This window comes from Protopterus annectens, chromosome 1.part1, assembly GCF_019279795.1.
Source record: "Protopterus annectens isolate FY-2018-M chromosome 1.part1, PAN1.0, whole genome shotgun sequence".
In the NCBI taxonomy this organism is placed as follows: Eukaryota; Metazoa; Chordata; order Ceratodontiformes; family Protopteridae; genus Protopterus; species Protopterus annectens.
In genome coordinates this window covers 1,544,897,610-1,544,916,613 of record NC_056726.1, presented here as the reverse complement: position 1 = coordinate 1,544,916,613, position 19,004 = coordinate 1,544,897,610, and the positions used below count along the sequence as shown (strand labels likewise).

Genomic DNA, 19,004 nt, shown 5'->3' with positions numbered 1-19,004 from the left:
TACTCTGATGGCAATTCCCATTGCTTGCTTAACTTGACAAGCCTCAGTAGACATGACAGCATCAAGTCTACACCTACAACTATAATCCCTCTACCCCATAGGGTCCCAGCATATAAGGCTATAACTGCAGGATGCTTCATCTGATAGTAGCCCATCTGTTCCCACAAGCAGGTGTCTACATGACTGTAGCAGAGTATTTTTACTAGCGCTGCTCTGCTCCCAGATTGGTTCCAACTGTTCCAAAATAATCTGTCTCAGCCCATCCATTGCACCTGCTGCACATTTCTAGTGAGGGAAAGGGACCAAACTCAAGCAGGCATAAGTGGTTTGTGCCCATACCAGCCTCCCAATGAAAGACATTTGAGGCAGGAACCCTGTCCCTGCTGGCCAACAGAATGCCTACAACACCAAGGGCATCCCACTTATCTTCATGGTATGCTTGCCTCCACACCCTGAGGTTTTGTGCACCAGCCCTACATTCAGTTCAGAGCCTTGAGCCATACAACACAATGGCTTCAGAGGATAATGAGGGCAGATTTGGACCACTCTTCCACAAGGATGCACAAGAAACTGATGCAAGCCTCTTACTGCATTTAGTTACTTGTAACACATTGCACTCGAGTTACCTGGCACTTGCTCACTAAAGCAATTATATAAGTCAGCACTAAAAATTAAAAGCACTACACCCTCACTCCCCACTGGTCCTTGTTTTCAATTATTAAGGAATTCCCAATGTTATTCTAGCATGTACAAAGGTCAGTTGTCAATCTCCTCTCCGGTCCAGCTGGTGAATCTGGGAATCTTGAGGCAATGTTATAACTGCCTCATGTACACAGACAACCCTCTCCTCCTCCCACATAACACAAATACTTGTGAGAGATGCAGCTATTTAGCCAAACTGGAGGCTGAGCTCTCTCAACTCAGGACAGGCAAGACCAGACAGGAGGAGAAGGCAACTACACACACCACAAATCCAGCCTCACATAATGCTACCACACCACTGAATCAAACACATAGACACACAAAGACATACTCGGAGGCGCTGAGTAGAAATTTACCTAAACAGCAGAGGCCTCCAAAGCAGACACCCAAACAACTGCTACCTCAAGACACCCCACAAGCAACACATAAACCACAAAAGCAGTGTGCAAAGCAGTCACAGCCCTTAAGGCCAAATACAACACCAAACATACTTGTCATAGGTGACTCCATAGTCAGACACACTGACGTCCCACTCACCAGGCTGAACAAGGAGAGGGTCACAGTAAGCTGCCTATTGGGCACTAGAATCCGCCACATAACACAAGCACTCGGGTCACTCCACGGCAAGTACAAATATGACACAGTCATTGTCCATGCTGGTATGAACGACCTGAGACATACCTCCCTGGACTACATGAAAAGAGACATAGAGGAGCTCTCTGATTATGTAGCCCAGGCAGGTATGACCCTGACCCTGAGCAGTATCCTTCCTTCACCAAGAATGATGCCACAATATAGAGACAAGATGATCAGCTTTAACAATTGGCTTAATGTCTGGTGTCATTCAAAGGGGATCCAGTGTCTGTCTGCCTGGGATGACATGCTTGACAAGCCACGCTGCTTCAAGGGACGGCTTGCACCTGTCACCCTGGGATTCGAATATTGGCTAAGGCTCTTGCCACCCCCATAGTGCCTTTTTAGGCAAGGCTCAAATTCTAAACCTACCACCATAGAAAAAAAAATGGGAAGAAACTGAGGGTAATGCTGCTCAAAGCCAGAAGTCTAAATCTCAAAATGCACGCACTCGAGGCCCTTCTCAGTATGGAGAACATTGATGTCTGTGCTGTAACTGAAACCTGGTTCAGGGCTCCTGAGAGCACCCCGGCACTATTAGGTTTTACCTCATATCATGTGTTCCGGCCCCAAAACCCGGACCACACCACAAAAGGAGGGTGTATCCATATTCATAAAGGATACCCACACCTCCAGGTTGGTGGCAACGCACGAAGCTTCGGAAACCATCCAGGTGCAACTAACCATAGGCAAAACTGCTCTACAAATTGTAGCATGCTACAGGCCACCCTCTCAAACTCAGGAACCCCACACAGCCTTCCTGAAGACACTGGAGGGTATAAATGTATCTCCAAACACCATCATATTGGGTGACTTCAACTACCCAAATATAGACTGGGAACATTACTCAAGCCCTAACTTTCTAGCCCAATGGTTCCTGGAGTTCATAAATTCAAATGCCATGGAACAGCTAGTCACTGTTCCCATGAGAGGAGAAAATATACTAGATCTCATTATCACAAACATGGGGACAAAATGCTCCACACGGAAGTATATCCCTCATTGGTGAGATCTGATCATAAACTAATCTCACTGGAAATCCACATCCCGCCCCACCCCAAACAAAAGACCACAGTGAAGAACTTCTCTAAAGCAAACTTCACATTACTCAAGACTGGTGTGGTATCCTTCAAGGCCCCTGAGCCAGTGGAAACCACAACCCAAGCTGCGGAAGCCCTTACAAATGCCTTCTATGAACACCTCCAGGACTGCATGGATCAGGCAATCCCAAATAAAACCAAGACTCTTTCCACAAAGGGCAAACGTCCAGTCTGGTGGACCCCAGCCATTAACAAACTTTACAATAAGAGGAGAAAGCTATTACATGATAGAACAAAATCCATAACAGGGAAGTCACCCCTGATCATTATTAGTAAAAAAATACGAGCACTCATAAAATCAACTAAGGCCAATTTTGAGAGAAAAATTGCCATGGATTCAAAGGACAATCATAAGGCCTTTGTCAGCTATGTTAGGAACCTGGGTAAAAACTCCCAGATATGCTCAGAATTAGTCCAAAATGATACAAAAATCACTGAGCCCACAGACATTGCCAACATACTGGCAGACAGGTTCAGTGCAAACTTCACCCCTCTCCCCTAAAGGAGAGATAACTATCCCAGCAGAGTGTAGCCTCCCAGACATCTCAAATGCGCAGGTGAAAGCTGCTCTCTCTAAAGCTAAAAACACAGCATCAATGGGACCGGATGGTGTCCTTGGCTGTGTGCTACATGAGCTAAATGAGAAATTAAACCCGCACATAAGGCAGCTGTTTAATCTCAGCCTTACCACAGGATATGTGCCCAAGGAGTGGCGTACGGCAACTGTGGTCCCACTCCACAAAGGCGGTGCCTCTACGGACCCTGGAAATTACTGCCCCATAAGCTTAACAAGTCTAGTCTGCAAAGCTATGGAGAGGATCATAATGGAGCTCATAAACAAAGATATAGGGGACTTGCAGACATTGGACCCGACCCAGTTTGGCTTCGTCAAGGGAAGATCATGCATTTTGAACTTGTTCGACTTCTTTGAAACAGTCACCAAGGCCATTGATGAGGGAAAGACAGTCCATACAGCCTACCTTGACCTTGCAAAGGCTTTTGACACAATACCCCACTCGGGTATTGTAGAAAAACTTACCAGCTTAAATGTAAACCCATATGTCACAAGATGGGTTGCAAACTGGCTAAAGGACAGAACCCACAGGGTTAGAGTTGCTGGCGCTATGTCAGACACCAAGCCGGTCACAAGTGGTGTCCCACAGGGCTCGGTCCTTGGCCCCCTATTGTTCAGCATCTACTTCTCAGAAGTACAGGCCAACATGGGAGGACTTTGGCTGACAAAGTTTGCAGACGACTGCAAACTGGGCACCATAGTGGAAAGTGCATCGGACACGGATATCCTTCAGAAGGGACTCACGGAAACAGATAGCTGGTGCCAGAGCCATGGCCTGAAGTTAAACGCCAAAAATGTATAGTCATACCATTCGGAAAAACAAGGTAACCCCAAGCTACCATATAGGTGGCAATCCACTAAGCACAGAAGAGGTTATCAGGGACCTGGGGACCCAGGTTGACAGTGGCCTTTCTTTTGACACTCACGTTGCTAAAGTGGTTAGAAAGACCTTCTACATTGCCCACCTGATCATGAAGGATTCACATCCAGATCTAGTGAGGTCATTGTTCCCTGTACTCTTCACTTATCAGACCAATGATCGAGTACAATGCCCCATTCGGGATGTATCTCACCCGACATCTGCAGCAATTGGAGAGACCCCAAAAGTTCCTCACCAAAAGGATAAAGGGACTCCAAAATCTGTCATATGCTGCCAGATTGAAGAAACTCCAGCTCTATTCAGTCGCATACCATCTGCTCAGAGGTGACATGTGCCTGACATACAAGGCCATGTCCAACCCGGAATTAATGGACATGCTCCACCTCAAAAAAATCCAAATCCACCAAAACCACTAGAGCAAGCGACTTAAACCTTAGCATGGATATAAATAGGACGTGCTGGAGGGATAGATTTATCACTCAGAGACTCCCTATGCTGTGGAATAAAATCCCGGTCCATGTGAGGCAGAGCACCTCGCTGGCTCTGTTCAAGAGAAATCTTGACCTGTGGATGGGAGATCGTAGGTTTACCCCGGGAATCATCTCTGTGTCACTGCTGGACAGAGGCACAACAAACTAATGGGCACAGTATTTTTTCATATAAGGGGTGGCATAAGCCACAAAAATTTGGGCTAGGCTTATAAATGCCTTAGGGCAGATAGCCTAGTATAAACCTATGAACCTATGAACTCCACCCACTGCACAGGAGAAAGCCCATCAAATCTTAGATCTTCCCCACTGCACTACAAGTTGGCAGCCTTTACAGAATTGACTTGAGTAGGAGGGCAACCATTCCTCCCCTTTGATTAACAGGGACTCATGGGTTGACTTCAAGCACAAGTGAGATCACTGCCAGGGCTGTCTTATACTGGACTTACTGCCATGTTGGCCATGAAATGAGAAATTGTTATATATTGGTTTTGTCAAACATGTTCAGATTTACAAAGATAGAGTGAGATGCTTGAAAGAATGAGTGCAGTCATTCAAGGGAGGAGTCATCATGGAGATGTGCAACAATTGGCAGTGACAGTAGTGTTCCATCTCTGTAGCTAGGATTATCTGAAACGTTACTTGTACGAGCCTCCCCTTCCAACAAGGGTTAAGATCACTAGATGGTGACCAAACTGAACCACTTTGTGCTGTAAGCCACCAACAGTGCCACCTAGGTTTTGATGAACATACCACCTCACCTATCCAGATTCACTTTCAGGTCTGTAGTTTTCAGGCAAATCAGTATAGGTTGGAGTCACAATAAGGAGATGTTTTAGTTGGACTTCATATACTTCAGAAAATAAGTGCCAATGCAAAATCCACTATCAAGGTTTCAATTTTGAATTTCTTAAAATGTCCCCATTCCACCTGCATTGTGTTATTCAGGATTTTGGTCTTTGTCCAGATTTTTACACCAAGAGATTGAGAGGTGTAAGGTAAATTAAATTTGGCCTACATTCCATGTATTGCATTCTGAATGAATTTGTCTAGAACTTTCTGGAACTAGAAAAGCCCAATTAGTAAAAAACTTCCACTTATTTCAGGTTTGCTCTTCCTAACATAGCATACCAAACCAGTTCACTACTCCTGTAGCTACCTATGGGAAAGCTATATAGCCAGGCAATATTGGGAAGTCTTTGTGTACTTACTAAATGCCATACCACTCGAGTCTGAGGTTTTATCATTTTATTATGATCCATTTGTGTATCAAATACAGCACAGTCTCAATAAGTAGACTTGATTTGCTCACAAACAACATCTGTCACTTTTTTGAAGTCTGTTTTGGTATCTTCACCACATTTTTCAGCCATGAGGTCCAGCAGAATCCCACAAAGTATCTAAAGAAAATGAGAAATGTCAGACATTAGTGCAAGAATAAATACAAAATCTAGTTTAGCAAAAGAATGGAACAAATGTCAGTCCACACAAGTTGGTCCTAGACAAACTGGATATTTGATTTGTTGGGAGAGTGTATTGTAGTAGACAGAGAACTTTGATGGGTTTCAGGATTAGGGTAAAAAGCACTGAAGGTTCCTCACCAGCACAGGGTGCGATATCTATGGTCAGTGTTTCATGCTGCACCTCAAGACTACCATGGAGCCCTCAGAATGTGCCATGTCACCATTTTAAATGGAATGTCAGGAACTTGCCACCCTTAATGCAAACCTCATGATATAGGCATGCTCTGCTACACTGCACCTGAAACTATGGCTACAGTAGCTGACCTTGTTGTTTAGATATACAAGCTATTGTTTTGCTGCACTCTTTCCCCCCAACTTGGGCCAGCGCAGCATGTACATGACACCCTCATACAGCCATCAGCAGCTTTTATGCCTAGGTTGAGTAAATGGAATTGTTTACCAGGGTAATGCCCCAATCTCTGTGGACTACTTGAAGGTACAGCCCAAGTGAAAAGCATTTAAAATGTAATTAATTTTCCCTGTCCTATTAAAATCTGAGGGCTAACCCAATTATCCCCAAGCATTTGCTTAAGCTTATTCTAAAATTATAGTAAAAAGATAGCTCCAACTTTGGGTTTAGTTTTGTCTAAACTATAAAGGGACAAGATAGTTATGATTAGGTGTGATTAAGAGCATGAACACGTTGACGTACAACACCAGAAGAGTTATGACCATGTTGGTCATCTAGTCTAAACTGCCACATGTATTTGCTGGCCACCTGCAACAGCTCATCCCACTACGCCATAGTGAAATGTTGATATCCTTTGTGGCCAACAGCTAGAGTGTTATTGTTTGGGGATTTGCTACACTAGTTCATCATCCATGGCCTGGTGTCCACAAGTCCATACAAGAGAAATAAGACAGGTGGACTGGACACTAAATTGGCCCTAGGTGCAAGTACATGCATGTGTGCCTTCTGTGGAAGGTTGGGCACAGAGCTGGCAACTCACCATAAAACTCCACTGCCAATTATGAGCAGACAGGTGATCCACTGTGATGACCCCTAGCTGGGAAAAGCTGATGAGTACACACCTTACAGGTTTTTAGAGAAGCCATGTAGTGAACTTCAGTATTTCTTTCGGCTTTTCCCAGTTAGGGGTCGCCACAGCAGATAATCTGTCTGCTCAAGATCGGCAGTGCAGTTTTACGGTGTCGAGTTGCCAGCCCGGCACCCAACCTTCCACAGAAGGCACACTCACACCTAGGGCAAATTTAGAGTGTCCAATCCACCTACTGCATGTCTTTGGGATGTGGAAGGAAACCGGAGCACCCGGAGGAACCCCACGCGACCACAGGGAGGACCTGCAGACTCCGCACAGAAGGCACCCCAGCCGAGAATCGAACCTGAGAACCTCTTGCTGTGAGGTGGCAACGCTAACAGCCGCACTACCGTGGCCACCCTAGTGAACTTCAGTACTATTAAAGTTTAATTGTTGCATTAAAACAAGACAAAAATCAGGATGTTCTCTATGCCCTAGCAGCAGACTCCAGTAGCTCTTCTAAAGGGCCCTTAGCAGGGCCAAGTGCTTTAAAAATCATCTTTAGGCAGTGCATAGTTTCAGGCTCCAAACACTAGTGCTTATAAGGTATTATTGTGTGACTATACATTGACTTTGGACTGTGTGCACATACCAGTGTGATGCCCTATAGACTCTAGATACTCCTCAGGAAAGGAGTGTAACCAAGCCTCCCTCCAGACACTGGGGCAATTTGTTCAAGTTTACTCATTTTCAGACACTGTGGCCTTAATCTTTGTTACATACCAAACTCCCTCAAGCCTCTCACATGCCTAATGCCATGCATCTTTGTGAGTCGGATACCACCCTCTCCAGCCAATATGGCTTGACTAGCCTGCCAATTACAGCATTTGCCATTGTTGCCCAACTTTGACACTACTGTGGGGCACATATCCAAGTTGATATCCCTGTGTGTAGTAAAGTACAAAACAGAATTACCAGCAAGAAGTTAAACCAGTAAAGCAAGTTACTTTGTAGCTACTTGCAAGGTCACCCAGAGTGCAAATACGTGTCCATTTGCAAATACAGAAGTGTGCATGTCACTAGCTTATCCAATCCCTTCTGGCCTACATGAGATTTTATTTTTTGCTGCTGTCTACTACATTTTGCAGCTTCTGCATTTAATTTTTAGCATTATAAGACAGGTTAATTTCCTGAGACAGCTTGTGGTGCCTTTTTACTGCCACAAATGTCCGATATGACAAGTGGCTTTTTGGGTGTCAAGATACCCATTGTATTGTTCAGACTGCTAGTTAATTTATACATAGAGACTTCCTATGAATTGCCAGCATTTTGGAGAGGGAACAGTTTTGAATGTTAGAGTTGTCACATACCAAACATTTATACCACACACCTATGGCCCAAAGGTCACTTCAAGGACTTTGAGGCATTCTATTTGTTTGTAACGTGGGTTTCCTGCCAAACAGGAATATCCTATAGTATTAGGCATTACAGCTATTCCAGTAAAGTTTAGCGAGTTGCAACACAAGATGCAGAACCACTAACCTGATCAACTCTTTTCAGAAGATACCCGGGTTCACCAAGAGATACTAGCTTGTAAAACCAATTACACTCAGCTGTGCAACTCAGAACTGGTAGTACTGCCCTCAATTAGGAGGCAGTGTTCTCCAAGCCTGTACAGGGTAGGAACCCTTCTGCACTCTGGGTGTTCTGTCCATCTAGAACAGTTTAGCCTTTGGGTGTATTATTGTTGACGTTCTGGGGAGTGATTGGATTCACATAATAATGTAGCAAAACTGATAAGAGTTTCCAGCAAGACAGATTAGCAAGTCCAGCCAAGTATTCCTAAACTTGGAAAATGAATGACAAGGTCCCAAAGAAAGTTTGGGCAACACTATGGTGGTTTTGAAATCTCAAAAACAAGAATGTTCATACCCTGCACTACTTCCAAGGACCAAATGACTCCAGTGCAGTGTTCAGAGTGTGCATCAGGGACATTTGGGCACACTGATGTTCATTTATGAAACTTAACCAAAAACAGGATGGAGGGAGCAGATCAAAGCTCCTGCATGCAGAAGTGGCATTAGACACACAATAAGCATGAACTTAATTTTTGCTTTCCATTTTGTTAAAGGCACATGGGATTAACAGAGTTGCAATAGCAACAAGTATGGAAGTTGGAAGCCAAAGAGTGATGGGAATAGTGAAGCAGGTTAATGGTCTGAGCATCTGGGAGGGGCAGTTAACAAGGAAGTCTGTAGGAAGTAAACACTAGAATCAGATGGGTTGCACAACAATGCCAAAGATGAAATGTAGTGTACAAGACAGGTATACAAGTAGTACTACTGTATGGTACAGAAACAGTGGCAGTAAAAGCAGATTGAGAACATGAACTGCCTCAGATGAGTGGTTTGATTTAGATCCGATGGCCCACATAATGCATCCTAAGCTCAGGTATGCCTGGTAGGGGTGGCATTGCCTAGTGATTGGTCACCATGACAACAATCCCAGGCACACATAAAAAAAAAAAAAAGCAGAAGGTTATTTATCTACGCCAGATACTAAACATCCCAGAAAAGGGTGGCATGCATTAATTGCATATGTTTATCCCAGCAGCAATGCACCATTTAGTACCACTACTATCATTGTGGACCAGTACTGAGAACTGAACACAAACCATCTACTATTTGGTATCCACCTTTAGTGGAACATCTGATATGAAGTCTCATCTCACTTTACTACCCCTCCATTGGAGCCCTTGACTTCAACCTTACCTCACAAAGGTGTCAGTTATCCTTACTTTATGTAGCAGGAACTCAGGCAAGAGAGAGGCTGTTGGCTAGGCTTTATGAATGACTGCATCACCAAGAAACAATCCTGAGAGTCAAGCACCCATGTTAACAATCCTGCTTATATTCGTCCTACAACTGCACATCCCATTCCTCTGTCCTACAGAAACAAAAGGTAGATTTATATGATTTGACTTTACTATGACAGTCAAACAAGCAATACCACTTGGATTTCCATACTATGGATGAGTAGCCATGCACTCAACTAACCCAGAGCCACTAATGGCAGCATAATCAATGGGAAATTTGATAGTTTTATGCAAGGGAGGAAGGTTTTGGTTTTATGGCCCTAGCCAACTTGTCCTGTTTTATTTTTAATTACCTAAAACCTTAGTACCATAAGTTCCAGAGGAAAGTTGGAAGAAACCCAAGATTTAGGGGCAATTCGGAAAATTTAAGGGTACCCTCCCAATATCTGAGCAGGCAGGAGGCAAGCTCAATACCTTTACCCTGTTTTAACAGGCTATAATCCACATCCCCTCTGTATCAGAGGCCGCAAAAAAAAGCTTTGCTGGCCTCTCATGTTCTGTATAACTTTGCACTCTAAACCCAAACAGAGACTGTGCCAGAAGAAACAACCCTGAGAACTACACCATGCTACCACCTCAGCAACAGATACATTAGAATAGTTGCTGGAATAGTTAGCAGTACAGAAACAAACACTCATCTGCCCCAAAATTATTAACTATATTTGCTACATAACTGAACCAACTTACTTCAAATTCTTTCACATCAACTTTTAGTTCCACAGCATGCTTCTTGCCTAAAGGCTCAATAATAGCTTTTAAAGCATCCATGTTGTCCACTTGCTGTACCATATCATTCAGAGCAGACAAAACTTTCTTGCCATGGGCACGAACTTCTGATAGGCTTTCAAGTTTTGCAGCTGAGGCAGTTCCTGCAATGGACTGTAGTTCTTTGAAATTGGTGAAGTAGCTCACAGTATGTGGGTGCTCATTGAACATTCTAGAAAAGGGAACAAACATTAAACATGGATGGATAATAGACTACATGATTGCAATTATAACACTAACATTCAATTAAGGCAACATCTACAGCAATAGGAGTCTATGCAAATACTGGAGTATAGAGCAAGTAAGCTTCACTTAACAGCTCAAACATCTGAGGCACAGGAAGTTTTGGAAGAGCATGCAGAATATGTACACAATAGTCTCAAGCAATGGCATTTAAGGACAGGCAGCAACAGATTCACCACAGAGGTAGGTATATGTGCCAGCATGCTCCACTGCATTAAGCCATAAAACACTCCTGTAAATAAGTTTAAGACCAATATAGATAAAGGCTCAGAAGACAACCTAATGGTTATAGGAGCAAACTAGAGAGCAACTATGCAGTGTATTATTGCTAACCAGGAGTCCATAGTCAAAAGAAAGAAAAAGTTTGGGGTGAGTGGAATTATTAACTTTCAACATTTTTGTACCATCAAATGGAATCAATAGGACAAGAACATGACAGAACAGTTTGTTAACATCTGGGGGGGGGTGAAAAGTGCATACACAGTCCCCAATTATGCCTCTTAGTTTATCTTGTAGCCCAGTTAAGTCAATGCTTAAAAATCTCCCCAGTTTTTAGCTTTGCCTAAAATTCTTAGAATGTTGAGAGGTATGAATCATAACATTTTTAAATACAAAGGTTAAACCTAAAAACTAAAGAAGAGCTTCAATCAAAGAAAATTACCTGCTCAATGCAATTACTCCATTATCCTCAACATTTACATAAAATTTCTCCCAAACACTTTTGGCCTTCAGAATATCATCAGCAGCCAAAGCCATTGTTATTTAAGTTAAAGTGAAACAAACAAATCCTACTGCAACTATAAAGCTTACAGCTCCTAGCTGGAGGTATTTATATAATTAACCATAGTACTTCTCCAATGAGCTGTCAGAACCTGCAGAAATAGGTTATTGTCAGTCAGGCAAAGGAAAGTTTAATCCTTTCAGCACCACACATGTTTGCTATACATATGGTCTATAGTACTACCTTTCCAGTCAGACTGCAGGCCGGATGGGAAAGAGATCGGTTAGATGGCATCTCAGCTCCCTGCTCTGGGGATGCAGATTGAAAGAGAACAATTATGTACGGTAAGTATGTTAAAGGGTAATATTAAGAACCAGTGATGAGACTTTTGGTGATTACAAAGATGCTACTCCCTAATTTTGTAATAAGTATTGGGCAAAGACTGCAACTCTGAAAACCAGACATATTTTACTGTTGGCTACAATTTCCATCAGATTTCAGAATAACAGTGCAGGCTACCTTCTACATATTGTACACCAGCAATGCCTGAAACTTCAACCTTTCATGAAACCCAGATATATTTTCCTGAGGTGTCTTCACTCATAGAAACTCCTGGGGCTTTACATAAGACTTCTGCAGCATTTATAACAGCAATATCAGGGGAAATGATATTTTCTCCTTTATTATTATTATTCGTAAAGGTAGGACTATAAACATTTCTACTCCATGAGTAACAGTTGGTGTGATTCATGATCTTGTTGATGTTACTCAGAGTCCTTTTTGTATCGGTCACTACAATCTCTCTCTATCTGGACAGTAACTGTAATGCCAGGGATGGCTACTTTTACTGCTCTTTGTTTATTTAATGAGACTCCCAGTGCTTGAATCTAGTTTAACTACTGACCAGTGATTGCAGTCTTGGGTCAAATACTGTTTGTACTAGCATTCCAATGTTGGTGTGCTCTGTGAAGGACATGGATACTCAGGTAAGAAGTGTACCTATGAGACAGGGTCAGCAGGCCAACCACTGTTGTGGGGACACTAGACTGACCTATAACTCCCACTAACACTGACCCCCAGGGACAAAAGGCATGTTTCAATCATAAGATCTTGTTCCAGAGACTATGCCAGAGCAGATGGTATATAAAGCTTTATGGACGGTAGCCTGAAAATGGCTTTTCAATATGATATATCTTGAGTTTCAGCGGCTTAAATGATACACTGACCTCTTCAACCTAGATGTTAGTCAACAAAAAAATTGGAATTGGTATAATTATGACAATTGCTGAATAAACCACAATAAATGTCTGCATCACTTCTAGTTGCTCATTCAGAGACTGTGTTATTAATGTAGATCTGTGTAACACCTGGGTTACCTAGGATGTGTTATTACTGTGGATCTCTGTAACACCTGGGTTACCTAGGATGTGCTATTACTGTGGATCTGTGTAACACCTGGGTTATCTAGGATGTGTTATTAATGTGCATCAATGTAACACCTGGGTTACCTAGGATGTGTTATTACTGTGGCTCTGTGTAACACCTGGGTTACCTAGGATGTGCTATTACTGTGGATCTGTGTAACACCTGGGTTACTTAGGTTGTGTTACAACTGTAGCTGTATGTAACACATGGGTAACCTAGGATTTATTATTATTGTGGGTCTGTGTAACACCTGGCAGTAATTTAGGAAGGGTGGGGCAAAACGGACAGTCTCCCCCAGGCACTAATCTGCAAAGAGCACAATTTTCATTAAATAAATGAAATCATTTTTTTTAAATATATATTTTCAAATTTCACTTTAAGGGAAGCAACAGTAATGGCAAAAAATGCCCTTCATTACTATCTGAAAGAATCCAGCATACCACCTCCCCCTTTCTACATAATTTTCTGTGGATGTTGGCCCATCTGCATATATTATGTATGTGTTGAGCCCCCAGCATCACCCCAGAGACTTCAGATTGGGTGGGCATATGGTAGAACTATTGCAGATAAGGCCGTTACAGTGCCATATATCTGGCTTCCACAGTGAGAGAAATTCAAAAATATGGATTATTTGTTTTGGTTAATCTCTCACAGTGGGCACACTAGATATATTTAGTAAAATTTTTTTTTTAATTTCTGAAACTTGAAAGGTGCCGCTTTGTGCAATGAGTGCACTCAGAAGTTGCAGTTCATTTCTTTTTTGAAAAACATTATCAGCACAATGAGTGGAATGAACTGTAACCTCTGTCTGTGGTCATTGCACAAACTGGCACCTTTCAAGTCTGCCAGTGGATGACCTGAGACTGTCTGCTTTTTTTTGCACCTGGGGCCTGTGCTCAGACATGGAATGAATGGAACTGGAAGAACTTTAAGATGGACAACTGGACAAAGAAGTAAGTGTCTGTGAGTGCTAGACACAATGAAAAAAATGAAAAAAATGTTATTACTGGCATTGTCTCTGTCCAATGGGACAAAGGACAGACAACAAATAGTGCTCTTATATACTCGGAAATGTGCAAGAGTAACAGGTCAGGGTAGGTTTTGTGTTAGCATGCATTTTCTGAAGGAGGAAGTCTGAAACTCTTAGTGTTGGTGGGACAACGGCCAAAAAAACAGGGACAGATTTTAAATATAACCGGTATAAACAAAGAAAGCTGCTACAATATAACTAGTTGTGTGTTACCAGGATTTTCTGAAGTCTTGGAAGTCTGAAATTCAAACCTCTGTCATTATTGACTTCAATCACCAGTGCTTTGCCAGAAAACCACAAATTTTATGAGAAACAGATGAAAAACATGAGGCAAAAATCCGGACATTCTGGGAATAATCTGGACAGTTGTGGGGTATGGTGGACTGGATTGGTGGATATGTCAGACTAAAATGCAATGCAAATCAAAAGCATAAAAGTAGCTTGGCTTAACATCTTTTTTACATAATTACCTTTTTGGAAAAACAGCTGGTGAAGAATTTTACTTAATATACAATAACAGCGATTAGAAAGAAATAAGTAATATAGACTTTTTATTTATGTCAGAAAAATATACATTAATGTACTTGTTCATATTCTCTGAATGTCTCTCAAGTTAACACAGTACTAATATTTCAAGTGTCCCTGAATGGTCTCCGATTATTATTTCTGGATGTATTTACCTATAGTTAAAGCCACACTAGAACCTGGTTAACAATTGCTGTGTGGCGAACAGGACAGGACTTGTACGACTGGTGGATGTGGATGTTTCAAATTAAAATGTAATACATGTATGCAATCTAGCTTTGCACACAATTACCAAATTACCTTTTTAGAGAATCAGGAGGTGAATTGCGTTTAATAAATTACAATAGCTAGAATTATAATTGACTTCTTTACTTCAGTAAAATGTATATTAAGTCATGTTCTCTTATTCTGTGAATGATTCAAGTTAACAGTCCTAATATTTTAAATGTCCCCATCTAATTATTATTTCTGAATTTGTCCCTGATTCTGATGAGAGGTGGTAACTGATTTTTAGGACCCTCGACCAGGCTCATTCTTGCGAACACTTACCTTATCCCTTCCCTTAATGTATGGAGCCTCTATCTTTACTAATCTGCAATCCTCCCTCAAGTCAAAACTCTCCTCCTGCTACCATAAAATCTCTAAATTTGCAACTGGCCACGGATCAAATACTCATCACTGCATTTCCCTTCCCCAACTGAAATGACTTGAGTTGCCCAATTATCTTACCTATATTCAACTTATCCAAGCACATAAACTCATTTTCAGCCCCACTCTCTGTCCCTCCCTTGCCCCTGTTTTCCAAATGAATTTGCCTAACAGACATCTTAAATCGAATTTCAAAAATCTAATCGAGCTACATAAACCTGCACACCCTCCAGGCAAACATCTTCTATCCATCTGCCTTGCACGACAGTGGAATTCTCTCTCACCACTTATTCGTACCACTAACACACTCTCTATTTTCAAAACCATAATTCACTCATATCTAACCTCATGATAGGAATGCTCTTGCTCCCATCCTACATAAATTCCTTAACTTTACTGCTCACTACAGCTAATTACATCTGCTAATAGGCTCTACTAACCGTATAATTCCTGTAAAAAGTACATCTGCTCTACAAGATCATTAATTTGTTAAGAGGAATTTTTCAAGTATCGGCTCACTCAATTGCCTATTTTCTGCAACTGTTGTTACCATGTATTTTTCTATCTTTCATGTAATAATTTTATATGTTTTCTTAATTTTTGTAATTTTTCTATGTTATGATGTTGTCATTTTATAATACTGTACTGTTTTGGAGCATTTCTCCCCAGGACTACATTGGAAATGGGCTCCTCATGGCCCAATGGACCATCCTGGCAAACAAACTGCAAATGCATAAAAAAATAAATAAATAAGGAATGGCACAGATCCAAAATTGTGGGGTATCCCCCTGTCATTGCTGCTAATACAGGTTATCGTTGTTACTATATAGAGCAGTGGGAGGGTACATACTTAATTCATCAAGATTGTTTTTATCTATTATTACTTCATTATTTCTACTGCTTGGTCTTTCAATGAATGCTACACATTTTTATGAGAGTGGTATTCAATAAAAAATGAGATATGAATTCTTAATTTGTTAAATCTGGTTTTGCCTATTATTATTTGATTACTATTTTTAATGATTAGGCTTTCAATGAATTATATGCTGTTTTATGGCGGACAAGTTCTTACTTCATCAAGGCCGTTTTATCTATTAATTTATAATTTTCCAATCACTAATACACTGTATTATGGGGAAGAGCTCTTAATTCAACAAGGCTTTTTTGTCTATCATTGTTAGTTGACTGAATGAATGCTATTTTGTTAAACATTTCCTGAGTATGGTTTGATGGCAAGATCCATTGTATTTTGCTTTGCTCTCACTGGATCCTTCCTGGATGCAATTAGTACTGTAGAGTTGTTCCTCTTCATGTGGAAGGAAGGACTTTGATGTAACTCCATATATAACATGCTGATGCCACTGATGGCTCAATTAGTGATTAATAATGTTCATCAAAGAAATTCCATCTAAGTGTCCCATCCCGTCCAGATCCTAGCTTCAAAAATGGTTCTGTTTGTGTGTTAAAATACATGGCATAATTCTGGCTAAAAATCTGAACTCTAAAACCTAAATTTAATGTTGATACAGCAATGTTATTTATTTATTTATTTATTTATTTATTTTTTGCCATTTAGTTTTAGATGCTGTGTTACCTGGGATGTGCTGTTACAGTGGATCTGTCTAACACGTGGGTTACCTAGGATGTGTTGTTACTGTGGATCTGTGTAACATCTGTGTTACCTAAGATGTGTTGTTACCATGGTTCTGTGTAACACCTGAAGTACCTACAATGTGTTATTACTGTGGATCTAGGTAAACGCTGGGTTACCGGTGCTCAAAGGTCTGGGTTTTGTGTGCTGCACCTGATCATCTAGCTATAATGAGGCCTAAGAATGATCCCTGAAACGTGCAAGAAAATCTGGTCATATTGTTCTTTATTGTTGATAAGAGACTGCAAACATCATTCTTCCATCCTCCCTGGCAAGTGAAGAGACAAGAAAGAACACCAGCATAATATGCCCCAGATCCTTTGGTAGTTGTAGAGCCTTAGCTGCCAGGGGTGTCCAGAAAACTACTTGTGATGTTACATAACCAGTGATAAGGACACAGCTGTACCTCACAAATTCAGCAGCTGATCTAGAGAAATTTCTTATAGCAGTCACATGAGAACACCAACATGAAGTGGAAAGCCACACTGCAGATTCAAAAATATTGAAACTAGCTCTGCTTGAGAACCCTCTTCTCCACCTAGGACATTCATGTAGATACAGAATTAATCTCCTATTGGGTCTTTTATCTTCTGTGGAGCACAGATTTAACATACCAGATAAGTACGGACATGTTTCAGTTAAAGGAACAGGAAATCTAGACCAATCAATAAAGGATTGTCAAATGTCATTACCACCAATCAGTAATGGTTCTTCAGATGCCTTTGCCACCTGTAACCTCTCTGAGTTCTCAGTATAACAAATTGTATTTCTTTGACTATTCCTGCAGGGTTAAATGTAATGTCACAAAGACTGTGTTTTGTAGCTGCAGTGAGTCCAAACACATGAAATCTAATCTGCATCCAGCCAAAAAGAGCTCATGTTTTTTTTTAACTAAGTTATTCAGAAATTACAACTTCCACATTTTGCTTATTATATGTGAGTAGCTGAAGATCCTAGTATGAGTGTCTTTCAGAACTATAGTTGGATCATCTGACACCCTGTGATGTTCCCCAGACTGGTGACCCTTTGACTCAAAGTTGAACAGAGAAAAAAAAGATGCTTTTCTGACATCTACTTTTCTGCAGTAACAGCCAGTACCAAAGAGGTCTAGCTGAATAAGTTTACTGATGACTGCTAAATAAGGGCAGTAACTGAATGTACAAATGACTTGGTCATTCTGCAGGAATGCTGTCTCAAATAAATACTGTTGTCAAAATCATGGACAAAAATTAAATGCCAAAAATGCATTATTGTGTCCTTGGGAAGTCCTCTACCCCAGGGAACTATCACACTGCAATACGGCCCTAAGAGTTGACCCAGTTATTTAGCATTTGGGAACTCATGTGGATTGTGACCAAATTTTTCACCAACATGTGTCTATTGCTGTAAGAAAGTCCATCAGTACTGCACAGCTTACAAACAAAGGTATTGTGTCTAGGTATGTCATTGTCCCCCTTACTCAACAGTCATTAGGCTAATCATTCATATAATGCCCCCTTTGATATGTATCTGTCCAGACACATGCAACCACTGGAATGCCAACAGAGATACCTTGCTAAAAGAGGCCTAAACAACATAACCTACATTGACTGGCTCATAACCCTGTCACTCTACACTGTATCCTACAGACTGCTAAGGGTGGTCCATGTCTCACATAGAAGGTATTCTTCAACCCATTAATGATGGATTTCCTGCACATCAGCAAGTCAAATGTCATCAGAAATATTTGGTCTAGGAATCTAAAAGTGTTCTGTAACAGAAACAGAACAGTTTTGAGGGTTAGGTGTATTTCACAGAGGATACTGCTGCTATGGAACAGACTCTGCATTCACATAACACAAAATTAATCCCTGTTCATCTAGTGTTTGGATGTTCCCTATGTCCTGATTGATTAGTTCCATGATAAGTCTTTCCATGGCTTTGCCTATGAGGCTGGTCAGACTTACAGGTCTGTAATTGCCTAGGTCTGTGGAAGGTATTCCGTTATGTATAGGAATGACTGTAGCTGTGCTCCACTCACCTGCTACAAAAGCTGTACAGAGGCTGAGATTGAACAGTGTATTGGGGGTGGGGCTAAACCATGCTTCATGCTATATAAGATGTATCCAGGGATATTGTCAGGACTCATCAGTGCAGTACTTTTCACTTTTTTAAGACTTGGACTTGTGTGATAGCTGGAGGTGAATGAGTTTTGTTTATATCTTGAGCACAGCCGGCCTTAGGCATAGGCAAACTAGGCGA

The 19,004-nt window shown here is 41.4% G+C and overlaps 1 protein-coding gene across 1 annotated transcript; it reads right to left on the bottom strand.

Moving 5' to 3' along the window:
• Nucleotides 1-5,608: 5,608 nt before the first annotated feature.
• LOC122811278 (cytoglobin-1-like) lies at nucleotides 5,609-11,519 on the bottom strand. The gene is made up of 3 exons (XM_044083016.1): nucleotides 11,425-11,519; nucleotides 10,443-10,692; nucleotides 5,609-5,777 (listed from the first exon to the last, which is right to left on the bottom strand). The coding sequence occupies exons 1-3, from the start codon at nucleotides 11,517-11,519 to the stop codon at nucleotides 5,664-5,666; spliced, it is 459 nt and encodes a 152-aa protein (XP_043938951.1). The 3' UTR covers nucleotides 5,609-5,663.
• Nucleotides 11,520-19,004: the final 7,485 nt, after the last annotated feature.